This window comes from Falco biarmicus, chromosome Z (genome assembly GCF_023638135.1).
Source record: "Falco biarmicus isolate bFalBia1 chromosome Z, bFalBia1.pri, whole genome shotgun sequence".
Classification (NCBI taxonomy): domain Eukaryota; kingdom Metazoa; phylum Chordata; class Aves; order Falconiformes; family Falconidae; genus Falco; species Falco biarmicus.
Window position 1 is genome coordinate 45,448,856 of NC_079311.1, and position 27,710 is coordinate 45,476,565.

The 27,710-nt window shown below is 39.6% G+C and overlaps 1 protein-coding gene and 1 long non-coding RNA gene across 3 annotated transcripts; both read left to right on the plus strand.

Annotated features, from left to right (window-relative positions):
• The first annotated feature begins 809 nt into the window (after positions 1 to 809).
• Positions 810 to 7,254, plus strand: RFK (riboflavin kinase). Its single transcript, XM_056324033.1, has 4 exons — positions 810 to 959; positions 2,448 to 2,599; positions 3,916 to 4,018; positions 4,613 to 7,254. The coding sequence occupies exons 1-4, from the start codon at positions 878 to 880 to the stop codon at positions 4,741 to 4,743; spliced, it is 468 nt and encodes a 155-aa protein (XP_056180008.1). The 5' UTR covers positions 810 to 877; the 3' UTR covers positions 4,744 to 7,254.
• Positions 7,255 to 14,525: 7,271 nt separating this feature from the next.
• On the plus strand, positions 14,526 to 26,675 carry LOC130143128 (uncharacterized). 2 transcript variants are annotated; one of them, XR_008819650.1, is made up of 4 exons: positions 14,526 to 14,787; positions 14,947 to 15,031; positions 15,495 to 18,709; positions 26,607 to 26,675. It is a non-coding gene; the product is annotated as an uncharacterized LOC130143128 (long non-coding RNA). The 2 variants fall into 2 exon arrangements; XR_008819651.1 differs by having other exon boundaries at positions 14,679 to 14,787; positions 15,495 to 15,604.
• Positions 26,676 to 27,710: the final 1,035 nt, after the last annotated feature.

Sequence of the window (27,710 nt, forward strand, 5' to 3'; positions counted from 1 at the left end):
CAGGGCCCAAGATGTAGCTTTTCAAGTGAGAGGGCCAAGATGGTGCAACTGCCAGTCACCCTGCGCGGCTGCTGCTGTTCCCATTGCATGACCGCCGACTGTCGCCGGCAGTGAAGGACACCCCGTGCGCTTGGAAACCGACCGCGGCCCGCCCTGAGCGCTGCCGCCCGACCCTGCCCGCAGACACCCCTCGGCTGAGCTCCCAGAACGAGCAACCCGCTGCGCGCCCCGCGGGCCTGTGCTCTCCAGGGGCAGCCGTACGCCCCGCCAGCGGCCTGCCCCCGCCTCGCCTACCACAGCCCGCGGGCGGCGGGCGCCGCCACCCTCCGGGTGGCCCGAGAGCGCGCGGCCGGCCTGTGACACGGGGGGACGGGGCTTGGGGGTCTGTCAACAACACCCAGCGCGGTGTGCCCGCCCGCCTCGGCCCAGCCGGCGGGGAGCCTGCCGCCGCACCAGCGCCCTCTGCCAGCCGGGCCCAGGCGCTGCCCTGCGCTGCGGCAGAGCCGCGGGCGGCAGCCCCCTCCCCCGCCGGGCAGAGCCGCGGGCGGCAGCCCCCTCCCCCGCCGGGCAGGCCTCCCCCTCCGGCCGCGAGCGCGGCTGAGCGACCGCGACCAGCCCCGCGCATCCGCAGGCCTCCCCCCGCCCCCGTGCGTGAGGTGGGTGAGGCAGTGTGGTTAAGTCCATTGTGGGGGGGAGGCAGGTGCCTGTCAGAAAGTGGCGTCGATTGCAAACGGTAACGGTCCGCGTGATTCCTCCCCTCTTTTTGGTAGCGCCTAGAGCAAGTCGGCGGCGAGCGCGGCGAGCCGGGGGGGTGTGGCTACGGGGAGCGTCGGGCGAGGAGGTGGTGGCGGCCGGGCGCCTTTGTCTGCCGGCCGCCATGAAGCACCTGCCCTACTTCTGCCGCGGAGAGGTGGTGAAGGGCTTCGGCAGAGGCTCCAAGGAGCTGGGCATCCCCACCGGTGAGCGGGGAGCGGGGTGCGCGGCGCCGGTGCCGGGACGTTACCGCCGCTTCCCCCGGCGGAGCGAGGGTGACAGCTCCCGTTGAAGACCAGCGGCGAGGCGTTCGCCGCGGCAGAGCCGGGAGCTGCGGCCCCCTGCGCAGAGCCAGAGCTCCGTACCGGGTGCCTGAGGCCACCGGGCCCGGGGCGTTCAGCGGCCTGAACTTCTCCGGCCATGTGAGCGGGGGGGCCGGGCGGCTCCGGCGGGACGGGGCTGCGGGGGGGGCGCGGCGCGGTGCGGCGCCAGCCTTCGGGTGGCCGCCGGCGACGCCCAGCCCTCCTGCACAATTGCTTCACTCTCGGTGAATAGGCTTGGCTTGTACCGTGTTAGTTTTTCTGACGTTTTTTCTTGCAGAGTCTTGTACTCTCTTCCGTGTTATTACCACCCCCACTACCCGCCCCCCCCCCCCCCCCCCCCCCTTATGTTAAACTGGTTGCTTTCAGTCTTGGTTTTTGTTCGTTTAATCAGTAACCATCGTCGCAATGATGTACAGGATGTAGATATGTGATCATATGCACGCTGTTGCCCAGCGGAAGCTTGGAAAATACCCGTTCTCATAAACCTCAGATGAGAACAAGAGAGGGAGTGTAGGCACTGGGAATAGCTGTAAGGAGGGAAGGTCAAGGGGAGCAATGCAGAGGTTAAAAAAAAGAGCAGGTGGACTTGGCCTGCAAAAAACCAGATTTTCCTGTTGCTCGTCTCTGTTTCAGTTGTCTAGATACAGGTAGATGTGTAATCAAACTGAATTTTAGCCTGTCTCAAACAGGCAGTGAAGTCAACGTGCAGCACCACTCCTGGGAGACAAGGAAACTTTGCAAGACCAGCCTTGAGGTGCTGGATTTGTGACGACAGTGTGATAATGGTGTATTGGTATCAGGGAATAGGGGAGGGAATTTTTTGTTGAGGTGCCTCTGAAAGGCAACTTGTACAAAATTGTCAGATGACTTAATCATAGCCTCATTTATTTCTACATACTGTATTTCATAAGTAATTATTTTACTAACAAGTAAATAGTTCTGAGATGCTATTTTATAGTGCAGAAGAGACTTGATTTTCCCCCACCCTTTCATCTTTCACCATATTAAAGCTGTGATAGTTATCCTAAGAGTGAAATGCATTCTTACTGGATATATTACATGTTTTTTAATTATTGCCATAGAAGAGATTGTGTATAACTATAAAATATAACTATATAAAAATATAAAATACAACTATAAAATATAGCATAAAAGACGTGATATCGCTGGTATTATCACAGGAACTGAATTTTGTGAAGCTGGTTTATATTTTATACTTTGGCAGGTGGCACGTTGCATGGTTCTTACCATCAGTGTTATGTATGTAAGTAGTATGTAGGCAGAGCCTGTCTTTTAACTGTTTTAAGATTCTGTTATGCCCTTGACTTACATAAAGTCACTCACGCTTTACACTTTCTAAAATTTTTGCAGCTAACTTTTCTGACCAAGTAGTTGAAAGCTTTCCGTCTGATATCTCTACTGGTATATACTATGGATGGGCCTGTGTTGGAAATGGAGATGTGCATAAAATGGTTTTGAGCATAGGATGGAATCCTTTCTATAAGAATATTAAGAAATCAGTGGTAAGAATTTTGCTTTGTGTGGGATTTTCATTATAATAAATGAGTCAGGTGTTGAGTTTGAATAAGATAAGCAGAACTTGATCCATAAATGAGATCAAATTCTGTTTGTGCTTAGAAATGTATTTGGTTTCTATATCATATGTTCATATTCAGAAAAGGAAATACTCTCAGTGTCCGGAGAGTATGCAGCTGTAGGTGAATAAAGTTTATCTTCTTTCTATTCCATCATTAATTAAATACTTCCAAAACAAAAATTCAACAGTATTTCTGAAATGGTGGTTGCTTATGGTGTTGATGGCTAACTAAACTTGATAGATGCATTGAATTTACTAGTTATAAGAGCCCTAGCATGAGCTGGAATATACTAATATATTGTTCTCTGTCAGCTATCTATATTTCAAACAAGAGATGTTGGGGCATCTTCATTTGTAATGGTTTCCTGATAATTCTTCTCTTAAATGATGGAATCTGTACATGAGGTGCTGTGGCTTGATATGCAGAATAAATATTTGAAGGTACATAGTAAGATGGAGGAGCTGAGTTAACATCCTGAGCTGTGACAACTGTGTTTTTCTTGTTAACAGGTGCTGGTGTTTTTTCTGAGTCTTTTTGAGCTCTGTTTTAATTGTTTAAAACACTTCTATTTGGGCATGAATCTCTGCTTCTAAGGTTCCGATTGTTTGAAGGCTCTGTAATGTGCTTGTCCTAATGCAAAAGTGTACCTTTTAAAATTTTTGCAAATAACTTCTCTGAGCAAGTAGTCAGAAGCTTTCCATCTGATATCTCTGTTGTTATATGCTATGGGTGGGCCTGTGTTGGAGAGGGAAGTGTACATAAAATGGTTTTGGGCGTAAAGCACTTATTCTTGAATTCACTCCTTGAACTTTATCATTCAGTGTCCCACATAGGCTGCTTGTAAAAGTTGTCCTTAAGCCAACTGTTTCAATCAAAATCTTCGTAGCTATTTGGATGCATCAACTTAGTGATGAAACATTAAACTTTGTGATTTGCTGCCTTGGAAATCTCAACTCTGAGAAGTGGTGAAACATTTCTCCCGAGTAATATATGTCTTGTCTTTTTTTTTGGCTATCAGAATACTCTTCAGTGAGTAGTTCTTAAATTCTGTGCAAAGTACAGCTCTCCTTCCTAACATAATCAAAAGCTTTAGCTTTTAAATCTTGCATTAAACATGCTAAGATAGATCTCCTTTTTATTGGTGTGTGTTGGGGAAAATTTGAATTGGGGATATTAGCTCTACATCCTTACAGTGAGGGAAATAAACTCCAGGTTCATTATATTTATTTCTCTTCCTTTAGGAAACACACATTATCCATACCTTCAAAGAAGACTTTTACGGAGAAATTCTTAGTATAGTCATAATTGGATATATTCGACCAGAAAAAAACTTTGATTCCTTAGGTCAGTACTGCAGCTCTCCCTCAAGCTAGTATCTTATTTGTCTTATTCATGCAAATACTGTCTGCACTGTCTCTTTCCATAAAGAGGTATTTTATCTCTTAAACTTTGAAATTTCAGTAAAATGTTTCCATAAGCTAAGTGTACAAGTTGGTTTAATTAAAAATGCCAGAAACAAACCCCCACATTCTCCAATGTTTCAGACTAAAAAATTGTACTGTTGTGTCACTTCTCTGACGAGTAATTTTAAATCACATGCTTGTTATAAAAGCATCAGTTTTGTTTGTTGATTACTTTTTTAAATGCAGCTCTGTTAGAATTGAAAAGAAGTGCTGAAATGTCTTTTGGAACAAGGAGAGGGTAGTGCTTATAATGGTGAAAAGTGCAACTCTGGCATGTTTAAAAAACAAAACTAATCAAAAACCAAAAGGCATCTTAAAACCAAAGAATTTTGCCTTTCAAACCTCATGGTAATAATTATATTCTACTTCTGGGACTGTTGTCTGATATTCTGTGGTATACCTTATTTTCACTTGCTATTGTGTGTTCAGAATTTAAACCAGCTTTTAAATACCCCTATTCTTATTTTTTTTTCAGAGGCGCTCATTTCAGCAATTCAAGAAGACATTGAAGAAGCAAAAAGACAGCTAGATTTACCAGAACATCTTAAACTCAAAGAAGATAACTTCTTTAATCTGCCAGAACACAAAATAGTGAACAACCACTGAGGAAACCCATGCTGCTTGTATTTTGCTCTGTTTTTTATCTCCCTTGTCATGAAGCTTTTATATTTGCACTGCTTTTGCAGGTACTCTGGTGTCATGTGTCTGTTTGGCTAACTGAGGTTAAAACCAATCATGCAAGGTGACTTCAGTTTTCTTGTATTAATTCATCATTAACCCAGCCATGCAGTAGAAGTAGAAGGCTGGTTTAGGTTCTTACAGATAAACTGTATCCTGAAGTTACGTGTTGTTCAGGGATCTGGACACATGTGGAGCAGGACCTTCTCTGACCCTAAGATATGGGTAGTTCACTTAAGTGAAGAATGTCTTTTTTTAACATACAGAATGTTATTCCAACCTTTTTTCCCAGTTTTGTGTCATTCTCAGATCTAGATCTTAGCTGTATGTGAGAAAATGTTGCTATTCATTGAGTCAGGACCTGCCTGTAGTGCAGGAAGGCAATGATTAGGTAACAACAGCAAGATTTGTTCTTTATAGTTGTTATTTTTTATATGCTCACACAGCTGTCATGGTTGAAGGTGTTCCTTTAATTCAGATTATTTATGTTAAGTTTGTTTGAAATGGAGGAAATTGCTGTTGCTCATTAAGTTACTGGAATCTGAGTTATGTCACATATAAGAAACAGTATATATATTTCTATATATATGACACCACATGATCTGCATAGTTTACTTCTGAGGAAGTGTTTCGCTGAAATTCAGGAAATGGATGACAGTATGGAAGTTGACAAACTTTAAAGGTTCCGGCACAAAAGATGCAGAAGCAGCATAACAAGATTTCTGTTCATTGGGCATTAAGGCAAAAGAGGTAATGGAAGACAACTTAGCATTTTATGTGCTGCTGGCATTTATCATAGGAAAATGGGGAGAACCTTGGGGTTGTTCACTACACTGGCAACAAAATGGCTGACTTGAAGATTGGTGTTACTGTAAGGCACAGAAAAACCTCATTGACTCCCTGCACCACATGCAGGTAAGAGCTAGGGCTTTGGCCAAATGAAATCCTTTGCAGATTAACATAGCAACACTATAGTGGGTATTGGTTATTTATTACAAGTAAGTGCAGCCAGGACTACTCTAAAATGTAGGGAAATAAATGGAGGGGATATTGTTAGAACTGATAAATTAAATAATTCCTATAGTATGTGTGATTCCACATCTACTTTTTTTTTTTCTCTTAAATTTTTTCTGTCTCCTACTCAGTGAGTGGAACTAGGTAAGCTGCAATGACTTTGTCATGTTTGTCATCTTTTGATGTTGGCTTGTGATGTGGCTGGGAACATTTTCTGTGGGTATGTCTCAACTGTAGCTCTGTGTCTGAATTACCATGCATAATTTGGAACGCACAATTTCTGTAGTGCAATTTTATGAATTTAGTCCTTGTCCTATCCTATTCAAATCCTGCTTTTCACTCTAGGGTTTAAGGGAATTTTAACAAGGTAGTTTGGGTCTTTGTGGCAAGTGCTATCAAGATGTTAGTTCCACTTCGTATTAACTGTCAGGCAGTATCATCAGACGTTATTAGGAAGGAGGTCTTGAGCAAATCAAGGATTTATGTTTGCTCTTTAGGACTTCAGGAGAAACTTGATTTAATTTAAATGAATTGTTTGCCAGTGCTGTTGATAGCAGGAGACACAAGACAGAATTGAGGGGCTGGGGAGGGGAAAGGCAGAGCAGTTTTCAGCATTTAGATATACTTTTCTTTTAAAAGAGAACAAACTAATTGAGTGAACTTTTGCTATATAACGTGTTGGAAACTACTTCTAAAAAGTCTGTAAAAGCATTGTCTTGCAGGACTGACAGTTGGATTTTTTTGCATTGGGGGATGAAGGGGGAATTTTTTTTTTTTCAAAGATTTGAGGCATTCTTGGGATTGCAGTAATGTCAAAATCTTATATTTTACTTTTTTTTTTTTAAGAATAAATAAACGCTACACTTGTCAACTGAATATATTGTCAAGAATATATTTGAAGAATAGATTGTTGTTCTTCATAGTACTGTAGCTAAACACTCAGCCACCTATAAAATTTTTTGCCAGTAATTTCATGTGTCTGTTGTGGAAGCCATGGTGCCTTAAGCTGGTTGTCTGAGTAATGCTTTTCTGCATCTGCTAGTAAATGCTACTATCAGAAATTCAATTCACTGTTTGGCTATAGAACCACTGTGCAATAGAGGACAGTGGCGAAAGGAAAACTTGGAAAAAACTCTTAAGTTTGCTCTCAAATCTTAGCTGAGGTGTGATGTATGGATACACTGAACTAATAAACTGCTCTTCATTTGTTTGTCTTCAAATTGGAGAAAATTGCTGAGCGTACCTGTCCACATTATTTAAGAGAAAATGTCATGTATTGATTCTTAAAGCTCAATGCCTAATTCCTAGCACAATATAAACTTTATGAAGGGTTATATTTTTGTATTACTTACAAATAACTGTATTTATTCCAGTTGATGTGGCTGCACTGTACCATTAATAAAGGAATTGTAATGGACAAAGTTATCCTTGTCACAGGTTTCCTTTTCTTTGCCACAACTAGCAAAGTTAGTTGTCTCAGTCTTACACAAAGCTTTTTAGGGGTGACTGCCTAAAAAGCTAGACTGACAGGAAAAAATAATGAGATGTTGTTCAACCTTCCCAGTGTGTCTGAAAACTGGCCTCAGTCTGGGGACTTAGGTGGTTTAGTCAGAACTTATGGGAGTGTTAGAATTCATAGCATGGAACCTGTGAATCAGTTTGTCTATATATGCTTTCTTTCAAGACATTCTAAACCTGCTTGTTTCTTTTAGGATTCAGATGGAAGAAGTTGTGTTCTTCTCCTGTGTTCTGCTTCAGCTGTTAAATGTTCAAGTAGGGCAGGTCGAACATTTGTCTGCTGCTGAAGGAGACTTAAACCTGTATCTTAAAACACATTATTTTGGCTCTGGCCTCTGGGGAAAAAGTTTGTTTCATACTTCTCTTGGCTGATTATATGTAGACCTTACATCAAGGAAGAATGTAACATATTCTGGTGGTATATATCGTAAGGGTTGCTTTATATCACATGTAGTGGATTCTTCAGTGTAGGCTGGTATCTGTCAGAAATGCTTCTAACAACAGAGTGCCCAGACTGGAGGTACAGATTTAGGAAAGGGAAATCCTCAAGCACCTGTGTTGTTCAGGGCTTTTCTTTGACACTCAGCATTATAACTTCCAAGTATCTAGATTTTCTACTAGTTTACTTCTGGAATTAAAACAATTTAAAAATACCCTAATGCCTTCAGATGTCTTTTGTAATGAATATACTTTATCTAGAGGGATAACCTTTTTTCCACACATGCTTGTATTTTCTGAAGAGAGAAGAGGGACGTAAAAAAAACCCAACCCAAACAACCAGCTCACTAGTAAGCAAAAGACTGTACTTGCTAGTGTGACAGTTGGAAAACTTCCGTTATCTACTTGTCCAGAAGAACATTTGGGTCGTTTTGTGGGCTCTCTTGGTTTTTAAATGGGTTGGAGCTTTAAAAACAAATAACAATGGCAGTTACTGTCTTAATGATCTCGATCTTGATCTATAATGGTTGGGAACTAATACTGGCTTCCTGTTTGTGGCTCAGATACTAAGCCAAGGGCTTAGTATCTTTTATATGTTCTTAAGTTTGCAGTTGGTTTGCTTCTTCCATAGTGCTAAGATTCAAAAGAGGAAGTCACAATTCAATCAATGAATACAGTAGGATTTGTATTGGGCATTTTTGTTTCCTAATGATGAGAACCTAGGTGAGTGAATTTGGTTTTTGCATAAGAACCAGGAAAAAAAAGAAAATTTGGAATTGAAGATTATGTTAAAGACAAGAAAGAGAAGAAAAGGTACAGCAAAATAACTGTTTGGGGATTTTGGTCGTGGCACATGCAGGGAGCCGGGATGGAGGAACTCAAGAGAAGTACTGAGGAAGAACAGTTTAACATAATGGTGGTTAGAGGAATGTAGAACTTCAACACAGAAAAGACAAGTCCTTATGTGGATGTCGAGTAGGTAATGTGAATGAGGAACAATAAAGTAACACTTCCCTTTTTATTAATCAATTGAATGTATAATATAAACCCACAAAGTAATGCAAAGGGAAAATACGTGTGTTGTTTTGTTGGTTAAGGATGTCTGCCTCCTGCTTAAACCTATTCTGAAAAGGGACAAAGGGGGAAAAAAAGTTGTAATTGCTGCCTACTGTACATTATGTATTTTCCTAGGGAAAAATCTTCCATTTGGATTGCGATCAATGATGTCTCGGGAGATTTGTTAAAATCAGTTTTTAGACATGTATTGAGCAGCTCCCTACATAGTTCTGGGTAGTAGGAAACAGCCAATAAGAGTAGGAACATATGGTACTTGGAAAGACAGCAGAAGTGACCTGTGCATATGATTTCAACTATTAATTTTGGATCTTAATATCTGTAAATTTATCTAGTTCATTGCAAATATGCATGTCCAGCCAGAATCTTCAGTCATCTGTTGTTTGATTGCAGAAGTGATAGCTTATATATCCATCTGTATGATCTTGAAAAGGTGGTACTGCTATTACAATATTTTTTATTAATTTGATTCAACACTTGAAATGTGCTTGTAAACCCCAGGTCCTAACCCTAGCATCTTTGGTATTGGCATATACCTACCAATGAGAAAACAAAGAAAAAAAAAAAAAAAAAAAAAAGAGTGGAAAAAACTTCTTAGTCTTTCTATTCAGCAGTCCCTTTGAATCCTCAGAACATATCAGGTTGCATGTTTGGTTATTCCTTAAAATTTAGACTTGAAACCACACTTGCATGTTTTTTTTAGGTTGAGGGTAGATGAAAAAACTGCATTAGGAGCCATGTTCTGCTGAAAGAAATGTACCCCTCTCTCCCTCCCTCCCTTCCCTGTGTATATAATGCAAATTCTTACTTTTTGAATTCCTGTCATTTGTCGTGAGATGACCAAATGTCTCAAAATCCATTTGAAATGCTTCTGTGGTAACTTATACCGTTGAGTTTTTAATAGTTTCATTGCTTTCTTTGGTTTGAAATTCTAGCCCAAGTCCTTAGCCAGAAGTCATGTAATGGTCCCACAAGACCTGGAGGCAATTGCATGGTGTACTGCAAAAACATAGTCTGATTTAGGGACTAGCCTGTGGGGGAAAGAGTCTGGGCCTCAAGGCACTTAGATGATAACACCTACAGTGTAATTTTTTTTAATTCCTTTCTATCAAAATTAAGAAAGAATAAGAATCACAGAAGAGGAAAATTTTCCCTATGTACATACACTCTGTTGGAAAGAGAAAAGCTAAAACCCACTAGTAGCCTACACTTCCCATTGAATACACATTACTGGATTATGAGAGGTGAGTGGGTGGTAAAACTGCAGGAGATGTGAATTTACAAGATCATTTTGAAGGAGCGTTATGAGTGAGAGAGTAATGAGAGAATTACCTATAAGGAAAAAAAATACAGCTAACTAAGGAAGAGCTTAGAGCTTGGAAACTTCATGGATAGATGAGAGCAGCAAAGAAAGCATGGTGAGTAAAGAATGAAACACAAAAAGGCCTTGAGATGAGAAAAGCTTGTGAAACATTTTTAGGTTTTAAATATATTTGTTTCCTTCAGGACGTCTTTCTCAGTGTGGTGGCTGGAGAAGGCAAGAGGATAGAGACGTGCAGCATTGGCTTAGTGGGATGGGGATTTGTGGATTTGAATAGCTGTGGAGTTGAATTTTGCTAGCTTTTTGAGGACAGTGTAAAAGACATAGACACCATAAATCCATAAAATTGTATTTCAGATCCTTTCGTGCTGTGATCTGTGTGCATTTATTATTGGTTTCCTTGGTTGTACTGTTTTCTACGGACTTTCTCCAGTGGTGTCGGTGACTAACGAGCAGTTCCCTCTGAGTCAGTAGTTACTGGACACATGGCCTTTTTATAAAGATTATGATTCTTCTTGGTCTCCCTGTGCACTCTCAGTAGGCACTTCTAATTGATAACAATGTAAAATTGATACGGCTCTGTAGGTCTCCAGCTTTGGGCATCCTTGACCACTTTTTTTAAAATGCAATTAAAAAAAAAAAAAGTCTTCCTCACGATTCTCTTCCTCATACCATGTCCTTCTAATGTTATCAGTCAGTTAGTTGTTCTCTTAAGAAGACCCCTTCAAGGCATTTATCTGCTATGTTGTAAAACATGGAGATTTTCACCCTACCTGTACAGCGTGAAATCATGCAAACTTCCTGCTGTCTTGTAGGAGCAGGCTTCTCATCCGAGCTGCCGTTTGAATCCTGCCAAAAGCACTGCTTTTCTGGAAGGAAAGAAGATACCAGTACTGCTTCTCTTCTGCAGGTGATAAATTCAAAACATGGTTGAAATGTTATGCCTAAACCAAAGAGCCTCTGAAAAGGTTTGGCATTTCAGAAGAATTCAGAGCTCTTTGTTTTTTGGAAGTGTAGTTTTGTTCCTGTCTTAGTTGTGGTAATGTAGACCAAATTATTTTAAGTAACAGGCTTTTTAAATGTAAATGCTTATTAGGGTTTTTTTGAGATTCTTTTTTTGTTTGTTTTCTGTGTTCGTTTTGGTTTGTAATGATTCAGGATTATTATATATACAAAAGTTTTTGTAAAATAATGATGTTAATTTGAGAGCCCATAACCAAAATGTTTGCTACATCCCTTTCTTGTAGAGATCTAAGGCTGCACAGGTGTACCTTGGATTAAGCCTTAGAAATTTGATAGGAGTCAGGTTATAAAAACCAATAACAGTAATAAAGCACAATATTAATCTAAACAAGCGTAGGAGAGCAGGATATCACAAATTTTTCATTCTTTTTGTTTCTTCCTTGCTTTTCCCTGGAAAGCTCTTCCAGATAAGAACTTGAGTTGAAGTGACAGACCAGATGTGCCTTTCCAATGTACCTTGTTATTATATTGCTTTCGATAAATATAGGTCCTTATTTTGTCCTTTTTATCTGTCACATTATTTTGAATTCCTCTTTCTTACTGGAAGTGCAATAATTAAAAGATTAAAATCCAAAGTGGAGTCCACAGAAGTCCTTCAAATTTACCGAAGAATTCTGAGGTCTTTAGGAGTGTCTAACATTAAAAAAAAAAAAAAAAAAATAAATAGAATCCACTAAGGAATTACACCATAAAAATCAGTCTTTCTCACATTTAATTCCCTTGTAAAACCAAGTAATTAACAGGTCTAGAGCTATTTATTATTGGAAATTTAAACTATTCTAAGACTCAATCTGCTCTCTTAGCCACCTGGTCACACTGACAACAAATAATAGCGCTATCATGGTGGTTTTGTGCAAAGAATTTGTTCTTTCACAGCAAGGGGTTGTAAAGAGCCTCCTTTTCTGTAGTACAATGTATTTTTGTAATGGTACAAAGTTACATTTTGTCCCTTTAAGTTAAATTACCCACTGAGTGCTATTTGCTTTGGCATAGTTTGAAAGTGCTGAACCATTTAAAAGATAAATGGAAAATTTCTATTGTAAATTCTCTCTGCTTATTTCAGTTCCTTGTAGCCCAAGAAGGTGGTTAAAAAGACAAAAGTCCTTTTTGCCAGTGTACTTATACACTATATTTCACTTCACAATAAATCCAAAATTTGTGTGATTAAATGATGCTTAATGACCACCAGGCTTAGGATTAACTGGGGGCTGATGACCTATAAAATATTGCAGATATTTTTCATACAAATAATGAATACATTTGCTATTTTGATGGACAAACAATGAATACATTTGGAGGTACTTGGAAGAACGTCATAACCATAAACCTTTAACAGTGCCTTATAGATGCAGTTTCACTGGGAAACATGCTACAGGGTTTTGAGGAAAAACGTACTGGCTTTGAGGAGCACAGGTGTACCAGATAATATCAACAAAGAAAATCTGGGTATAAAGCCTATTGTATTATGAATTGCTTTACAACTATATTTCCATAGTAGTAAACTACTGGCACCCCATCCCAGTGACATTAACCATGTAGATGAATACACCCATCTTGTTTATCTCTGTGTGTTTTGGTAGTGATTGGTGTGGTTCTCAATAGGTGTGTGCATGCACAGTTTGAGTAGGTGTTTGCATTAATTACAATGCACACAGATACATATTAGGGAAAGGATTTGCTTTCTGCACAGTGGACAGAAATGTAGTCTCTTAAGCAGTATGCATCTAGAGTGCTGCTTAGAAACCTACTAAGTATTTACATAAAGCTTGAGAAAAAACATGTTTTTAGAAACCATGCCCCTCCCACAATATGTATTGGATAAAATCTTGAGCTCATCAAGCCAGGAAATAACTAAATATACTGCAGTAATTTTGTAACAAAGGCAGCAAAGTGGAAGATCTATAAATTAGGAGTTCTCTAAGTTACTGACTTGCATGCTATTAAAGCTCATCTTCCTCATTGTCACCCAAGAACCCATTTTTAAATTTATGGTGAACTGTTGTCATCCTGTCCCATATATGACAGCATATTTTATACCTATATCTATAAATCATCATCATCTTCTCCAGTCTTAATTTCTGCACTCAATCTCTTGATCTTCCTGATAGTTTGTGTTGTTGTGGTTGCTCAACATGGGAAGGAGAGACTCTGGATTGATTTATCACCAGCTTCATTAACAGCTGTGGCTTTGGCTTGCTATATTCTCCAGATATATGTAATGGTTCCAGCAAAAAGTTGGAAAGAAGCAAAATTAGTTCATAAGAAAGTAAGTGGTTTAGGTTTTTCTGTCAGGTGGTAGAATGGTTCATAATACACTGGCATCTGATAATAGCAATTAAAAAAAGAAATTATGTGAGGTCAGGTAGGAGGGGTCTGTTTTAAGTGATCTAGTAGAAAAATTAGGGTCAGCGTACCATTTTCAATGTGTTGGAGTTACTGCCTTACCGTTCTAGTACGACAGTTCTGATCTTGTAGCTGTGATAGTACAAGAATAAAGGCAAAGAGGGGGTTGATAGGACAGCTGGGTTGCTTTATTAGATTAGGAATAGTCATAAAGAAACAGAAAAACTAACAGAAACAAAACCACAACCTAGCTCCTCACCTTAGGCTAGAAACACAAAGCCCTCAGGAATATGTATATTTTTAACTCTCTGGTATCTAGAAAAATTTGGAGACTGGTTGTTGTGTGACCTGAGCCTTTTTCCCAATAGTATCAGCACATTTCCTCACTCTACAGACCCTTTGTGCATAAAATGCTGTAGCTATTTCAAAGTCAGTGAGGTGATTTTGACATGATGATACAAGTTGCTGTGCATTGAAATGAGTACTTCCCAGTCAACTGCTTTATGAAAAGCATGGACATTTAAAACACTATTTGTAAGTGACAGAAGGTGTCATCTCCAATATCTGGCTGTTACTTGAGCAGCAGCGTTACTTATTCTGGTGATGGAGCAGTAGCCATATACTCTGTGCCTGCAGCTCAGCAGCATGCTTTTGCTGTTTTGTGTTTTTCATTTTTAAATGTCAGCCCTGTTAATCATAAAGCCCTTAAGTGCCAGTGCTGCTCTTTGGCATGGTCCTACCTTGGGTTTTTTTGCTGCAGTTAAAGCAATTTGGGCTGTCTGCCAGGTCAGAGTTATTGCAGCAGGGTGGGCAGCAGCCTTCTTCAGCATACAGTGGTGTGATAGCTGGACACAAGACAAGAACAAAAATAAGAATATTTAAAGATAAATCATGCTGAAATTGGAGAGGATCTTTCTGCATTCATACTGTATTCAGAAGTTCGGTTCAGTATACAAATCACAGGAGAAAATGCCTACAGGTAGGTACCTCTTTGTCCTGGTGTCTCCTGGACTTTGTATTCACCTACAAAACAGTCTGAGTTGCACATTCCACTCAATAAACTGTAGCTCTGTACACAAGATGTGAACCCAAATGCTCCCTTCCCTAGAAAAGCAAATGAAACTGTCACAATAGAAAAAAAGTCATCTAACTTCCGTTAAAAATATACTGAGCACCCTGGCCAAAGGAAAGGGCTGTTTGTCATTGTGATGAATCGACAGTGAGGAGTCCAGCAGGAAGAGGTCAGTATTTAAAAGAAAAAAAATATTAAAAAGCACCTGGCCTGAGACTGGTCTTGAAACTTCATGTGCTCACAAAGTGTATTTCTTGTGTGTTTTGAAATTTATGAAAAACAGATTATGAACTGTCCGACTGTGTTGGACTTCTATTTTTTTTTTAAGTGGTGCCACTGCTTTGCCACCTACTATAGCTGTTCGTGTCATGTCTGCACATGGATGTTCAGAGGCATTCAAGAGGATCAGTCAGGTCAGTGCACTAAAGTAAAATATTGGGAAACCTTGGCCAGATATTCTCATTTGCAAAGGCGATAGGTGTTAGGCCTAGCAAACCCCTTTCAAACCACAATGAATTAAATCACATTTGTTTGAATAATATTAATTCTTTAGGTGCATAGGAAAAGTTGTGGTTAACTAGGTGCAAACAGAGCATCATATGTGCTTTGTGTGTGTCATCATATGAGCTTTGTTGCTGTGAGGATATTTTTGAAGACACACACTGGGTACGGTTCTTCTGTGAAATATTGAAGTGAATGTTTCGCCCTACATAATGTTTAAACATGTCCCTCCAGTTCCCTGCAACTAGACATTTTCTGTCTGAAAATAAAAAATTAGATATGCTAGTAGTTCACAGTAGCAGCAGTTAAACATGTGAAGCTAGCAGCTTTCTGTGACCTGGTTAATTTATTATGTGATCTTTCTGACTGATGCAGGATTTAGCTTTCTGCTCCTGAGAAAGAGACACTGTACCACTTCTTGGCTCCTACATCAACATGGCAGATACATTTCAGAACACTTACAGCTTTGCCATTTAGAGGGATTGGTTTGTATTTCATCTTAGTGTTTCCATAATTATGACAGAAAATCTGTCCTGCCATATAAATCCCAAATAAAATAAAAATCAATCATTGAAACAGTCTGCAAATTGAAATTGCAATCTCCTTTTGTCCCAAATTATGCCTGAATATTTCTGTCTTTTATTATAGTGTCTTGTGCTGTTACATTTTAATGATTCCTGAAGGTAGCTTCTTTTCAGTTATTTCTACAATTTTAAGTATTGTTATGTCATAATTAGTGATCTGCAGTATCCAATATATCCACTGTCCTAAAGTGTTCATATATTACAATATGATGCAGTCTGAGCCTGGTATAGTAGGGTGACACCCTCTAGCTACCATCTGATGCTGTGGAGAGAGAATAGAACGCTGTTTCCAAGCACAATAATGCTGTTCATTTCAGAATTAGACACAGTGTAATTTAGGTAAAAGAAACCAAATACATAAATGTGTCACAAAACAAAACAGTCAGTCTTTCAAAGTTAGCTCTACAAAATACTGGACTACAGACGTCACAGTACTTTTTCTGTTTTTCCACCTTGAAGATATGTTTTGTGGCCTTTTGATTTTTAAGTTGTGTTGCTGCTTGTTGATCTAATCTTACAGGATTGTAGCTCTGTGGGGCTTTTTTGAATCTGCAATTAAAGGAAAAAAGTTTTGGTTTTGACTGTCTTACAAGGTTTTTTTTGTTCATTTCAGCACATGGAGGGTTATTTCCTGCTGCCTTATTCAAAATTGTTTTTAAAATCAACCTTCTTCAATTTTTTAAATTCATGAAGTTTGGCATTCATTTTTATGTTCAATACCGTACTTTTAAATTTAAGAGCTGTTGTAATAAAGAAAAATGTAAATGTCATCTGGAGATTTACTAGGACATGGTTCTGAACTGCTCATCTGAAATGAGGAGCAGTCCAGAACTGTGCCTTACTAAATCATGTGCTTATTGCAAATGAAGAGAATAATTCAGCTTAATATTGTAAATTTCAGCCATTTTAATATTGTAAATTTCTCCAAAGCCAAAGCCAGCTCTGCAATCCAAACAGATAGTACAAACAGGAAAAGCTGGGACATATATTAATTTAGGAGACTCGGCGCAGGAAAAAATTCACACGGAGATTTTGTACTGGCCAGCCACAGGATGCTATTACCCTTTACCTAAGAGGTCAAACTCTGAGTAGGAAGGGAAGTAAAATAAAAATTTGGGAAGAAGGTGTGTGAAATAGCTTTTCTCAATGCTATCACCTAGCCATTTCCCTCCGATAGGGGGGCTCTGAGATGTGTCAAGTGGAAATTTTATGTCTGCAGAAAACTAAGAACTTGGTTATGCTTGGCACAGACTTAATTCAACATGTTAATCATTTCCTAAATGTTGAAAAGATTTGTGTGTTCTACCTCACGCACGGAAAGGCTGCTGAGAAGGTTGTAGGTCTCAGCATTCAATTCTGTATTTTGTTCCAAGCAGTCACAGCAGTGAAAAAATAGATGTCTGATGAAAAAGGAATCATGACACAGTAGGCTATTCATTTTGCTGTGGAAAAAAACGCCCAACCAAAACAATAAAACCAAAGTGGGGTGGAGACTGAACTTGGCACTTCAGTTAGCATTTCCAGTGGTTTCAAATAAATATGATTTTTTATAAGTTGATGGATTAGCTGACAGTATCCATTAGCTCCACGCAGCCAGTCAATACACTTTGTTGTTCTGCCTGTTACTGCAAAGTAGTTCAAACTGTTGACATTTCAAATGAAAGACAGGAAAGGAAGTGTTTTGAGTAAGGAGGAGGGAGAACTGTAGACATACTAAGCCTCTTCTCACTAGAGGAAATGGTGGGCATTTTTAGTAATAAGATACGCACTGAGTAAAGAAGTAGAGATGTGCATAACATGGCACAGGGGAAAAAGGACAAATAGTAATAAAAATAGTAAAAATAGTTACTGATAACTGCAAATCTAAATGAGATAGTTGTGCCATGGCTATCTCAGTAACAGGTGCAAAGTCCGTACGGCTAGGAGACAGTCTGTAACAACGTGAGTCACTTCCACATCTGATCCTATCTGCAGCTCAGAACTTCCTAAAAGCTCTGTGTTTAAAAAAACCTAAAAATCAAATCTGTCTCTTCTCTTTGAGAATAATTGACAGAGGTCTGGGGCAGCACAGCGGATCAAAACCTGGCAGTCTAACAGCAGGGCACTCAGCAACAATATTGTTAGTAATTTTTTTACCAGGCCTAGTTGTGAATATTAGTTGCAGGTGGTATTGAAAGCCTCTAGTACTGCAGTGCATATTGGCAAGTGGCAAAAGATTAATCAGGGGCAGATGTAGTAGGAGATAAGGAGAGTTTTCTCCCCTTTCGCTATTCTGGCTACAACATGTCTGCCTTGAGCAGGGGTCCCAGATTTTTTGCAGGGTCCAGACACAGGCTACAGTGTCCTTCATATAATGCATGTCACAGCAGAAAGCTGCACACTGTCAGGGTGAGCATGAGACCTGAAAGCCCAGGCTGCAGCACCAGGCCTCTGCGGATGCCTGCAAATGTGCAAAGCGTTCGCTGCTGCAGCCTGTGCAGCACAGCCCAAGTAAGTGAGGGTCTGAAAGGAAGAGCGAGCAATGGCAAATGAGTTTAGAAGGGGTAGAGGCTTCTTTGTCTAGAAGCTATACAAAATATTCAATACTTAGATTTTATATGCTTCGTTCTCCTTTTGGTTTTGCTTAAGGAAATAAAGTGAGGCAGAAATTTTCTGTGAGAAGACTGTTTATAGCCTTAACAAATTATGTCAGTAAGAACATTCTCCTCCCTAAGCTGATTACCCAACTTTTTCATTTTCTCACCAGCTCCACTTTCCCCTGGCATCCACAGCTAACTGTGGTGCTGGTGTGAGCTTTCAGGGCAAACAAACCAGGTGTTAGCCTATCCCAGTGGGGTCAGAGGCAGGAGGACAGACTGGGACACTTAGAGCTTAAGGTCACTTTCAGTGAGCAGCAGAACATCCAGGAGCTACCCTGGCACTGCTGTGGGGTCACCCAATAGTGGACTTGCCTGCCAGGGAGAAGTAGAGAAGCAAGAGCCAGAAGATAGTAGCTCAAGGGAACAGGTGTAGTGGGGGAGGAAGGAAAGGCAGCTACTCAGGTCCCTGAGATTAGAAAGTCATCTGAATCGTTGGATCCTGGTGCTGCTTATTTGCCTGGCCATTGGTGAGGATGTCTGGTTGAAAAGCTGGTGGCAAATTGCCCTGAGAGGTGGAAATCAGGATCTCAAGAAAGGGCTCGGGTTAAGGAAGGCAGGGAAGTCCAACCTTCCCTCTGCTGTTCTTCTGTGCTGTCTTTTCTGTTTATCATTCCTGAGGGAGTGAAACTTTTCAGCCAAACCCACAAGCCAGGCAGGTGGTGGGGAGGAATACCAGTGGCTACAAAAGGACAGTAACATCAGTGATTTCAGTGTCTCCCACTTCACAGATGATAGTGCAAATAAAATACAAGACTCGTGAATCTTGGGACATCGGGGTGTTAGCAAAACGATTGTTGTACCCTGAGAGAATAAATAAAAAGCCAGGGCTATTCAGTGCTGTCTGTCCTTTTAAGTCGTCCTGCTGTCTGAACTCAAACCAAGTGCGTGCAGGGGACTGCACCCTGTCCCCTCCCCTGCGGGGGTGGCGGGGGGAGCCCCAGCCCTCCATGCTGCTGGCTTGGGGCAGTGCCCAGTGCCAGCCTCGGGGCTGGGGCACTTTGCAGTGGGGTTCGTGCTGCGGGGGTGGCAGGTGTTAGATTCATAGAGTGTTTATGGTGGAAAGAAATTGCCTGAAGAAAATCTTGACCTAGCTTTTATACTTTGCACTATGTATTAGTTATATATTTATATATAGGTTAGTGGTAGTATAGTTTAGGGAGTGAAGAACAGAGTGGCAAAGACTTTTTAAAATGTCTTTTTAATTTTCCTGAAAGTTTTGTTCTTCTTGGGGAAAATGAGCATTTTGTTCTACTTTCCTTAGCCCTTTTCACTCTAAAGATGCGGTTACCTTTCAAGGCTTCTGTAGTGGCAAGGTCCTGTGAGTTTAAATCCTTTCTCTCTCGCACTGCCATATTGCCTTACTGGCTTTTTTTCCTGCTGAAGTTCCGTTTTCTACAGGTTGGGTTACAACATGCTGCTCCAAGCAGCCTAGTCTGTCTAAATGCCCCGTGGGGTAGAGGGCAGTCCAGGTCTCTCTCTAGCCTCTAGATGTACCTAACCATACTAGCACACAAGCATTTTTAGCCTGCTTATACAAGTAACCCTGAAAGTAACTTGCTGGTGACTGTTGCTCAGTCTTGCAAGATGCAGAAATTCAGTCACCAGATTTAGAGAGAGTTCCCTCTCTCAAAAAATATATATATTCAAATATAAATATATATATATAAAATATAAAAATATTTGTATTTTTTCATGGCTATAATTAGAACAAATCCTTATGGAATACCCTTCTTGGTGTCATCTGTGAGTATACGAGGAACACTCTGGGAAAGCTAGATATTTGTTCTTAATTTTACGGAATTAAGCAGGACTCATTTTTTTCATTCTCCTACTCTCCACTGCCCTGTAAATCTTAAGATTCCCCAGCCCCCCCACCCCCCCCCCCCACCCCCCTTTAGAGACTAGTCATTTCACAAACTCTGAAAAAATGTGCAATAGTTGATGATATATTGGACAGCCATACAGTTGTAATTAAAGTTTTTCACTTTACCTCTAAAACTTCGGGTGAAGTAGACCTGTGTCTTTCTGATGTTTGTCTGCAGTTGGATATCCTCTGTTCTGTTGTCAGTTACTTCTAAAAACTTGAGAAATTGTCAAGGCTGAATTCTGATTAGACTATTGAAACTGTCTATGGACTACATATGCAATAAATACAAATTCTCATTTCTCTTACTTGCTTCCAGCTACCTTACCTTGTGTTTTGTTTCATTTATGGGTAGTTTTAAATGCTGTAATTAAACACTGGTTATATGTGTGAAGAAATAAGCCAAAAATATTGCTGAAGTATGTATTGAAAGGGACTTTGATCCTGATGAGACAATTGTTGTAATAGAAAAAGTAAATACCGATAAGGTAAGGCTAAACTGAGAAGTTAATTATTGCTGAAGAATACAGTTTCGACACAATTTAAAGCCTTGCAAGTAAAAACAAAGATCTTTTAAAAAGTGGAGTGCTTTCCCTCCTCCATTTAATCTTTGCTCCTTTAGTAGTATTTGTTGTTTTATATAGTATTTGCTAGTCACCCCCAGAGGGGGATGTACACAAGCAATTAGGCTTCTGATACTTGGCATGAGTGATAACCATAAACTTTATAGTCAGACGTAAATGTTTAAATGCCCCAGCTTATTTACTGCTATTGTCTATGGAAGGAATGGAATTAGACTATCTTTTATTTAAAAAAAAAAATATTTTTTTTTGCATGTCAGAAAGTTCCCAGAATGGACAGGTGTGATACAAAAGATTTTTCTACAACAAACTGTGCAGGGGGTATTTCCAGTAATATAACCAGAGCTTTCCCAAGAGTAACCTTGTGAAGCTGTCAAGAAAATCAGTCATGAAAAGGCAAAATGTTTATCCTTGGCCTTTGAACCAATGCCAAATGAAAAGAACAAACAACTGGGTTTATCCATAGAAAGATCTTTCACTTGTCAGTTAAAACTTTACTTTGGATAGTGTGACAAGTTACGTTGCATAATGCCACAGGAGAACTAAGTAATTAATTAATGACAAAGTTGCCTGCCTTCATGGGAAGACTGCCAGGTCGGAGGCTTCATCCCTCTGTTCTGGCTTACCATCATTCTTTGTGTAAGAACAACCCTCAAATAAGAACAAGCAAGTTTGTGGCTTGTTGAACTTTTTTGTGGTGTTTCTTTCTGCCTCAGTGTCTACCATGCTGCACTTGAGGATCCTATAAGCCTCTGTTTAAAACTATCTGTGCTTCTGGTTGCAAATGAAAAGTGTAAATATAAAAGTCATGTGTGTATGATGTTGTGTGATTCTGAAGCAGTTATGAAACCATGGATCAGAGAAAAGTGTAAACTAACCATTTTACAAAAATGGGGCATTAACTCTGGAAAAAAAACCCTCTGCTTTATTATTATACTGTTCTGGATTTTTAAAGGCAAAAATGTATGACCTTTTCATCATTATGGGTATGTTCTTTCTCTTTTTGTTTTAGAACTGAAACACCTTCTCTTTAAAATTCCTATTCAGGCCAGGCTGTGACTCAACATCTCATTGATTCTTGCTTCTTTATCAGAATGAGTAACAACTTCCAGCTCAGTCTCCCCAGTTTCTTTCTAGAAACAGAAACTGATCACACCATGCCATTTCTTGAGCTAAGGTTTACTGCAGCTCTGAAGTACTGTAGTGCTCTGCCCCTTCAGTCTATTCCAGCATGAAAAAAGTTGAAAGCCCTTGGAAATCTGAAGTACAAAAATTGAAAACTACTGGAGGATTTGTTATGGGCAAGACAGCAGCACCCTTCCAAAAGGTCACAGAGATCTCATTATTGCAGTGTCTAGGTGGTTTGGCCTGATGGCATTATAACTGAATTTTTTTATACCTTCTTTCTTTTTGCAGCTATCTCTTTGTAAAACACACAAAACAGGTGACAAGGAAACACAGATAGTCTAATTTAATGCAATCCTGAACTGGAAAAATTAAGTTCCCAGTCTGAAATTCTGCCCACATTTCTTGTGCTAATCTCATTTCAGATGTAACATACCTTAAATCAGTACTGTTTCCTCAAATATGAATTTTTCTGGACTCTATTGGAGTATAGCATGGTCTGATCATAGATATTTGTGTGGTAAATTGTAGGACTGATTGGGGGCGGGGGAGGCGGGGGGAGTCCTATGCAGTAAAATGTCTTACAGGACCTGATTCCAATTTCATACCAGTGTGAATATCAGCTGGTTACAATGCAATTCAGTGCAGATGAACCAGGGTTATTAGTGTGAGAATAACACATGAGGTTAAAAACTAGACTTCTGGATTAGGCATTAATAGCCTAATGTAAACTTTTGGGAAAGATCCTCTCTATAGCTCTGCTCAGTCCTCTTGGGAGCATATGAAAATCAGCCTTCTCAATTAACACACCTGAGTTAGGGGCTTATGTTTAGGTGCTATGAGTATCCCCTAAATTGGCTGATTGCTAGCCTCAGTGTCCATATTCATGCCTGTGCCAAATTCCATAGCTGTACAAAGCTACAGGTGCCCTGAACTCCTGTCACATTAATTCATCACTGTGGTGACTCCAGCAGTTATGATTTTGATTGGAAGACAATGAAAGAAAGACTATTCCACTCATTTACAGACAATTCTCTGTGTTTGTGGAAATCACCTGGTTAAACACAGACTATCTGTGTAACCAATGGTCTTCACATAATGTGTTTTCTCACTTTCTTGCCCTTGGTTTTGTTTGCAATAATCATCAATTGCCTCTTCACTGGACTCTGCAAACTAGTGCTAAGACCATACAGCCACTTCTCAAGCAGCTGAAGCAAGGTCTTGGTGCTAAGAGGCACCTATTTTATGCTTGGGCATTCCATTAACCAGAAACATGGTGGTGTTCACAGTGCCTCTATGTATAATTTTTTTTGTCTTCTTCCTACACCTTCTAGGCAGCAACAGCCTTATTTACACTGGATGAAATTCTGGTGCTAAAATCCCAACCTGGGCTTAAAAAAAAATTCTTACCGGAAGAAGAGTTGTCTGAAGATGGTGGTAGGGAGGTAAATGCCCTCAGATCATGAATGTGGTAATATTATTATGGCACTGAAGCACACAGACCATCTTTTTATTTACTAGATGTCCTCTAAAATATTTTTACAAACTGACGAGCTATACTCTTCATAACTCTAAGACCAGAGAGATTAGTTTGGTAAATACTGCCTTGAGTGTTACAAAACATTGGATAGGGTTTTACACATTAGTTTGTTATTGGAAAATTTGTTCTAATGAAGCCTGGATACTTGAGAGAATTGGCCTTTTTAAGTAACAAAAAAGGCTGGACAGAGAATCCTGTATAATGCATAAAGCCTGCAGCTATACTGTGATTCTGTAACTACGCGTAACTGGAGAATACCATCAGCAATGTATCTTGACTGTGCTGTAGTTCAAGCAATACCACTTAGTCACTTGGGTTCTTCCTAGATTTAGCCTTCATGTAGCAGTCACTTTTGAGGGGAAAGTATATATACCTAAAAAAAAAAAAAGGTGTGTGTGGGGGCACTTGTGGATGGCACAGGACTGAAAGTGTTACAAGAGTTAGCTATGTTAACAGATGTAACTCCTCATAACTGGAAGATCTTAATGTATACTGTTTTTTGTGTCCCTGCTTAATAATATTTCTTTGATTCCACATTGAAGCCTGTGGTACAGTTAACATCATTAGCACTCCTGATATATCCAAAGTGGGCACCCTGGTCCACAAGCAAAGTACTTCTGGGTGATACCATTTCTGTTAAACTCTCTGTCTTGTATGCTGCAAGAAAAACATTCAGTGAACAGGACATCCTCAGAGATTTCAACTCTGCTAAGAACAGTAGCTTTGGAAGATGTCAATGAACTGTATTTCTGTGTATTTTGCACTAATGTCATTTTATATCTGAATTCATATTCAATAGTAAGTATGTTGGGGTAAAACCAGAGCATTTGTTTGTATGTGGAGGCGGGAAAAGAACTATATAGAATGTTCTTCATGTGAACTCTTTATACTCTACAAAAGCTGGAAAAGGAACCACAACCCTCAGTGATGCTCCTTTCTGCCAGTTCTCTGGAGTCAATCAGAGCTGGATGTGTATAAATGCATCAAATTTATCCTGATACGTTATAGACCAAAATGGTATGTCAAGTATTTGCATGGCAAAATTGATATGTGCTGAGACAGACGTCACTCAAAACTCATTGCATTAAACCTTTTTTTAATTCATCCATCTCTCTGTAACCTTCTCTGGATGAGCTCTAGGTTACAATGACATGTGGTTCTAATTTCTTGATATGAAGAGGTCTCATAACTGATTTACTTCTAGACCTGCAACTGACTGACTTTACACTGGACAGGAAACTTTTCAGTTAGAATGCCTAGAAACCAGCAGGAGCTGTAAATAGAAATAAGACTCAACCCTGTCCTTCTTTTGTTTTTTTAAATCTTTGATAAAACTATTAAAACCAGATGAAGTGAGCTGCACCCAAGAGTTAGCCTTTTCTACATATGATGCTGAATATTTCTCACACTGTTTAATACTGTTGTTTGTTCTGGTACGATTTTCCTGTTGGGCTGCACTTGTTGGACTGTATAGACTAGTAGCAACAATCTTAGGGAAGACATTATCTCAATGTCTGTGACATTTGAAAGGAATTAATCCTAGCGAATAACCAAGCTGACCATTCAGTAAGAATGATACATCGGTTGCCTCTGAGAACTCTTAAGAAAGTGCGAGTTCCCTTCACAACTTGGGTGCTCCTTAATCCCCTAATAAATCTTTAAATGCCTCTAAATATTTCTTTTCCTCTTGCTACCCCTTCACATAATTCTGATTTTATTATAGATACTTAAACTTGTTTTTCACCACAGTTTGAAGTAGCAAAATAGAAAGCTGTGATAGTACACCACGGTCTTCACAAAAAAGCAGAAAAGCATTCTGAAAGCCACAGCTTCTGAAAAACGGGTAAGGAAGGAAAAGTCATCTGCTGGAGGAGGAAGTTATTTTAGGAAAATTCAGGTAAAGTGAATGTGACAAATCCTATTAATACACATACGTATTGTGAACACTAATATCAATAAAGTATCGATAAAGATACTTGGTTAGAACAAGCTGCATCACATAATTTGGTCTATATTTTTCCTAAAATAAATGTAGTTCTAGAGGAGACACAAAAATCTGCCAGTTATTTCTCCTTTCCAGAAAGAAAATGAAGAATGTGATAGGAAATTAGAATGAACTCCATTAAAAGCAAAGAAATGGGTGTATGTGCACTTTAAACTAGAGAACTTAGATTCTTCATGTTAGCTGGAAGAAGTCTGCCATTCCAAAAATACGTTAAACAACTACCAAAAGAATTAAGATTTCACGTGTCAGCAACCATGTTGTATTGGAACTACAATACAGAAAAGTAAAATTGCAGGCAAAAATCCAGAGGAAAGAAAAGGATCCAGCTAAGTGTCAGTGAGGTAGGTACCTGCGTATGTCACACAGGAGCAGTGGCATGATTCATATTCACTGCTACCACAGTATTTTCCTTCTTCACAGCAGGTAACACATTCGGTGCCATGAAAACCATTGTAAAAAGGGGGAATACACCGTGTTTGAGCTCTGAGCAGGTAACAGCAGCAGAGGACAACAAGGTCATTCACAAACCAGTGACTCTCCTTTAATTAAAGAACAAGTCAAATATTAGACTTAACCAGATTTCTTCACTGGTCACATTTTAGGAAATTAGAGACAGTAATTACTTCAAGTAGGGATTAAATGCAGTTTTGGCCACAGTGAAATAGCAGCTGTTTGTGAACTCGTAGCAAATATTACCAAGTAGTAGTGGACAGAAAAAAATGAACAATGCCACTGCATATTGAAAAAAATCAGGTATATAACCCACAATTGCCTATGAGCAATTTGGCACAGAGTCAGCACATCCACATACAGAAAAATGCTAAGGGACTTGTTAACAACATCTTGTGCTTCTCTTGGAAGACTAGCAGCAGCTCCTGATACCATGACACGGTACAGGCTAAGAATAGATTCACAGCAAAGGAAATCGTCACCTCTTCCTGCAATAGCAGTTTCCTTTGAAACCTCCTATGTAAGTGCCAGTTTTATGGTTTTACGTGGCTGGGACATTTGTCAAGATTACAGTTGCAGGTATTTTGCCTTGCAGGCACTTTTGAGAGAAAGCACAAAAGAGTGAGTAGCAGAGAAAAACAGCATAGCATTGCCATGTTTCTGTGTTCCTAAGTAAACATTTCTGCTTTCATGTTACAGGGTGTCTACAGCAGGATACAGTCTCAGTTTCGAAAAACAGCTTAAATCAGTAAATACAACAAATGTAACCACACCTGCTTGGTGGCTATTTTTCCTCAGCTGTGTATTTCAAAGTGCTTTACAAGGCAGATAGCATTATATTTTTATGGGTGGGAAAACTAATAATTTGCACAAGTTTAGTTAATGGGCCAGTAACTGGATCAGAACTGGAATCCAGGTTTCTCAAGTCCCACTCAGGGCCCTGCCCATTGATAGCTTTGCCAAGACAATGCAGCAAGTCTTGAACTAGTGAACGTGAAATGTATGTCCTGCAGGGCTCTGTTTATTTGCCACCCTCACACAGATGGTATTCTTTCAAAATGTTGTTAGCAATTGTCTCATCTCACTACTACAACCAAAGAAAACATGAAATTTTGGTTCTTTTAATATTTTTTCTTTCAGTTTCTCCTTCTTTCCTCATGCAGAATAGACTTGTCTCCCCTTTTCCATGCTACCATTGTTAATTGACTGGGAAGCACATAAACATAACTTTTGACATAAACTGGGTTTGTGAGAAGTAAAAATGTCAGCATAGCATTTTTTAGAGACTGTGACCCGTAATATCAGAAAGCTGTAATCTTGAGTTTTCAAATATGTTTTGTTATTGTACGAACTTCTAAATTTTGACTCCACTAATCTCATTTTACAGAAACACAGAAGGCCACACCCAGTTTCCTATGGTTTTCCAAAATCTTAATATAGACTGCAGATTTAAAGGGAAGCAGGTGCTACTCTTTCACAGAGAGTTAAGACTAATGTTCTTCCCTTTCCATTACATTATACATCCTCTTTCAAAAGTCACTTGTAAAAAATAAATATGTTTGTACTAAGAAGTGTGCAAGCACTTGAAAAACCTAAATGCAACATAAATACAGGAAAACATACTTGCAAAAAGTAAAGGAACCTAGTTATTGTTGTCGGGGATTCAGATAACATGTAGCTGTTACCAGCTGCAAGATGAAAGTCCACTTTGCCAGAAGGTACAAGATAATTGTTAAAACATCCATGGAACAGCTGTGTTCTGTAAGAAGAACGCCTACAGATACCAAATACTGAGCTTATAAT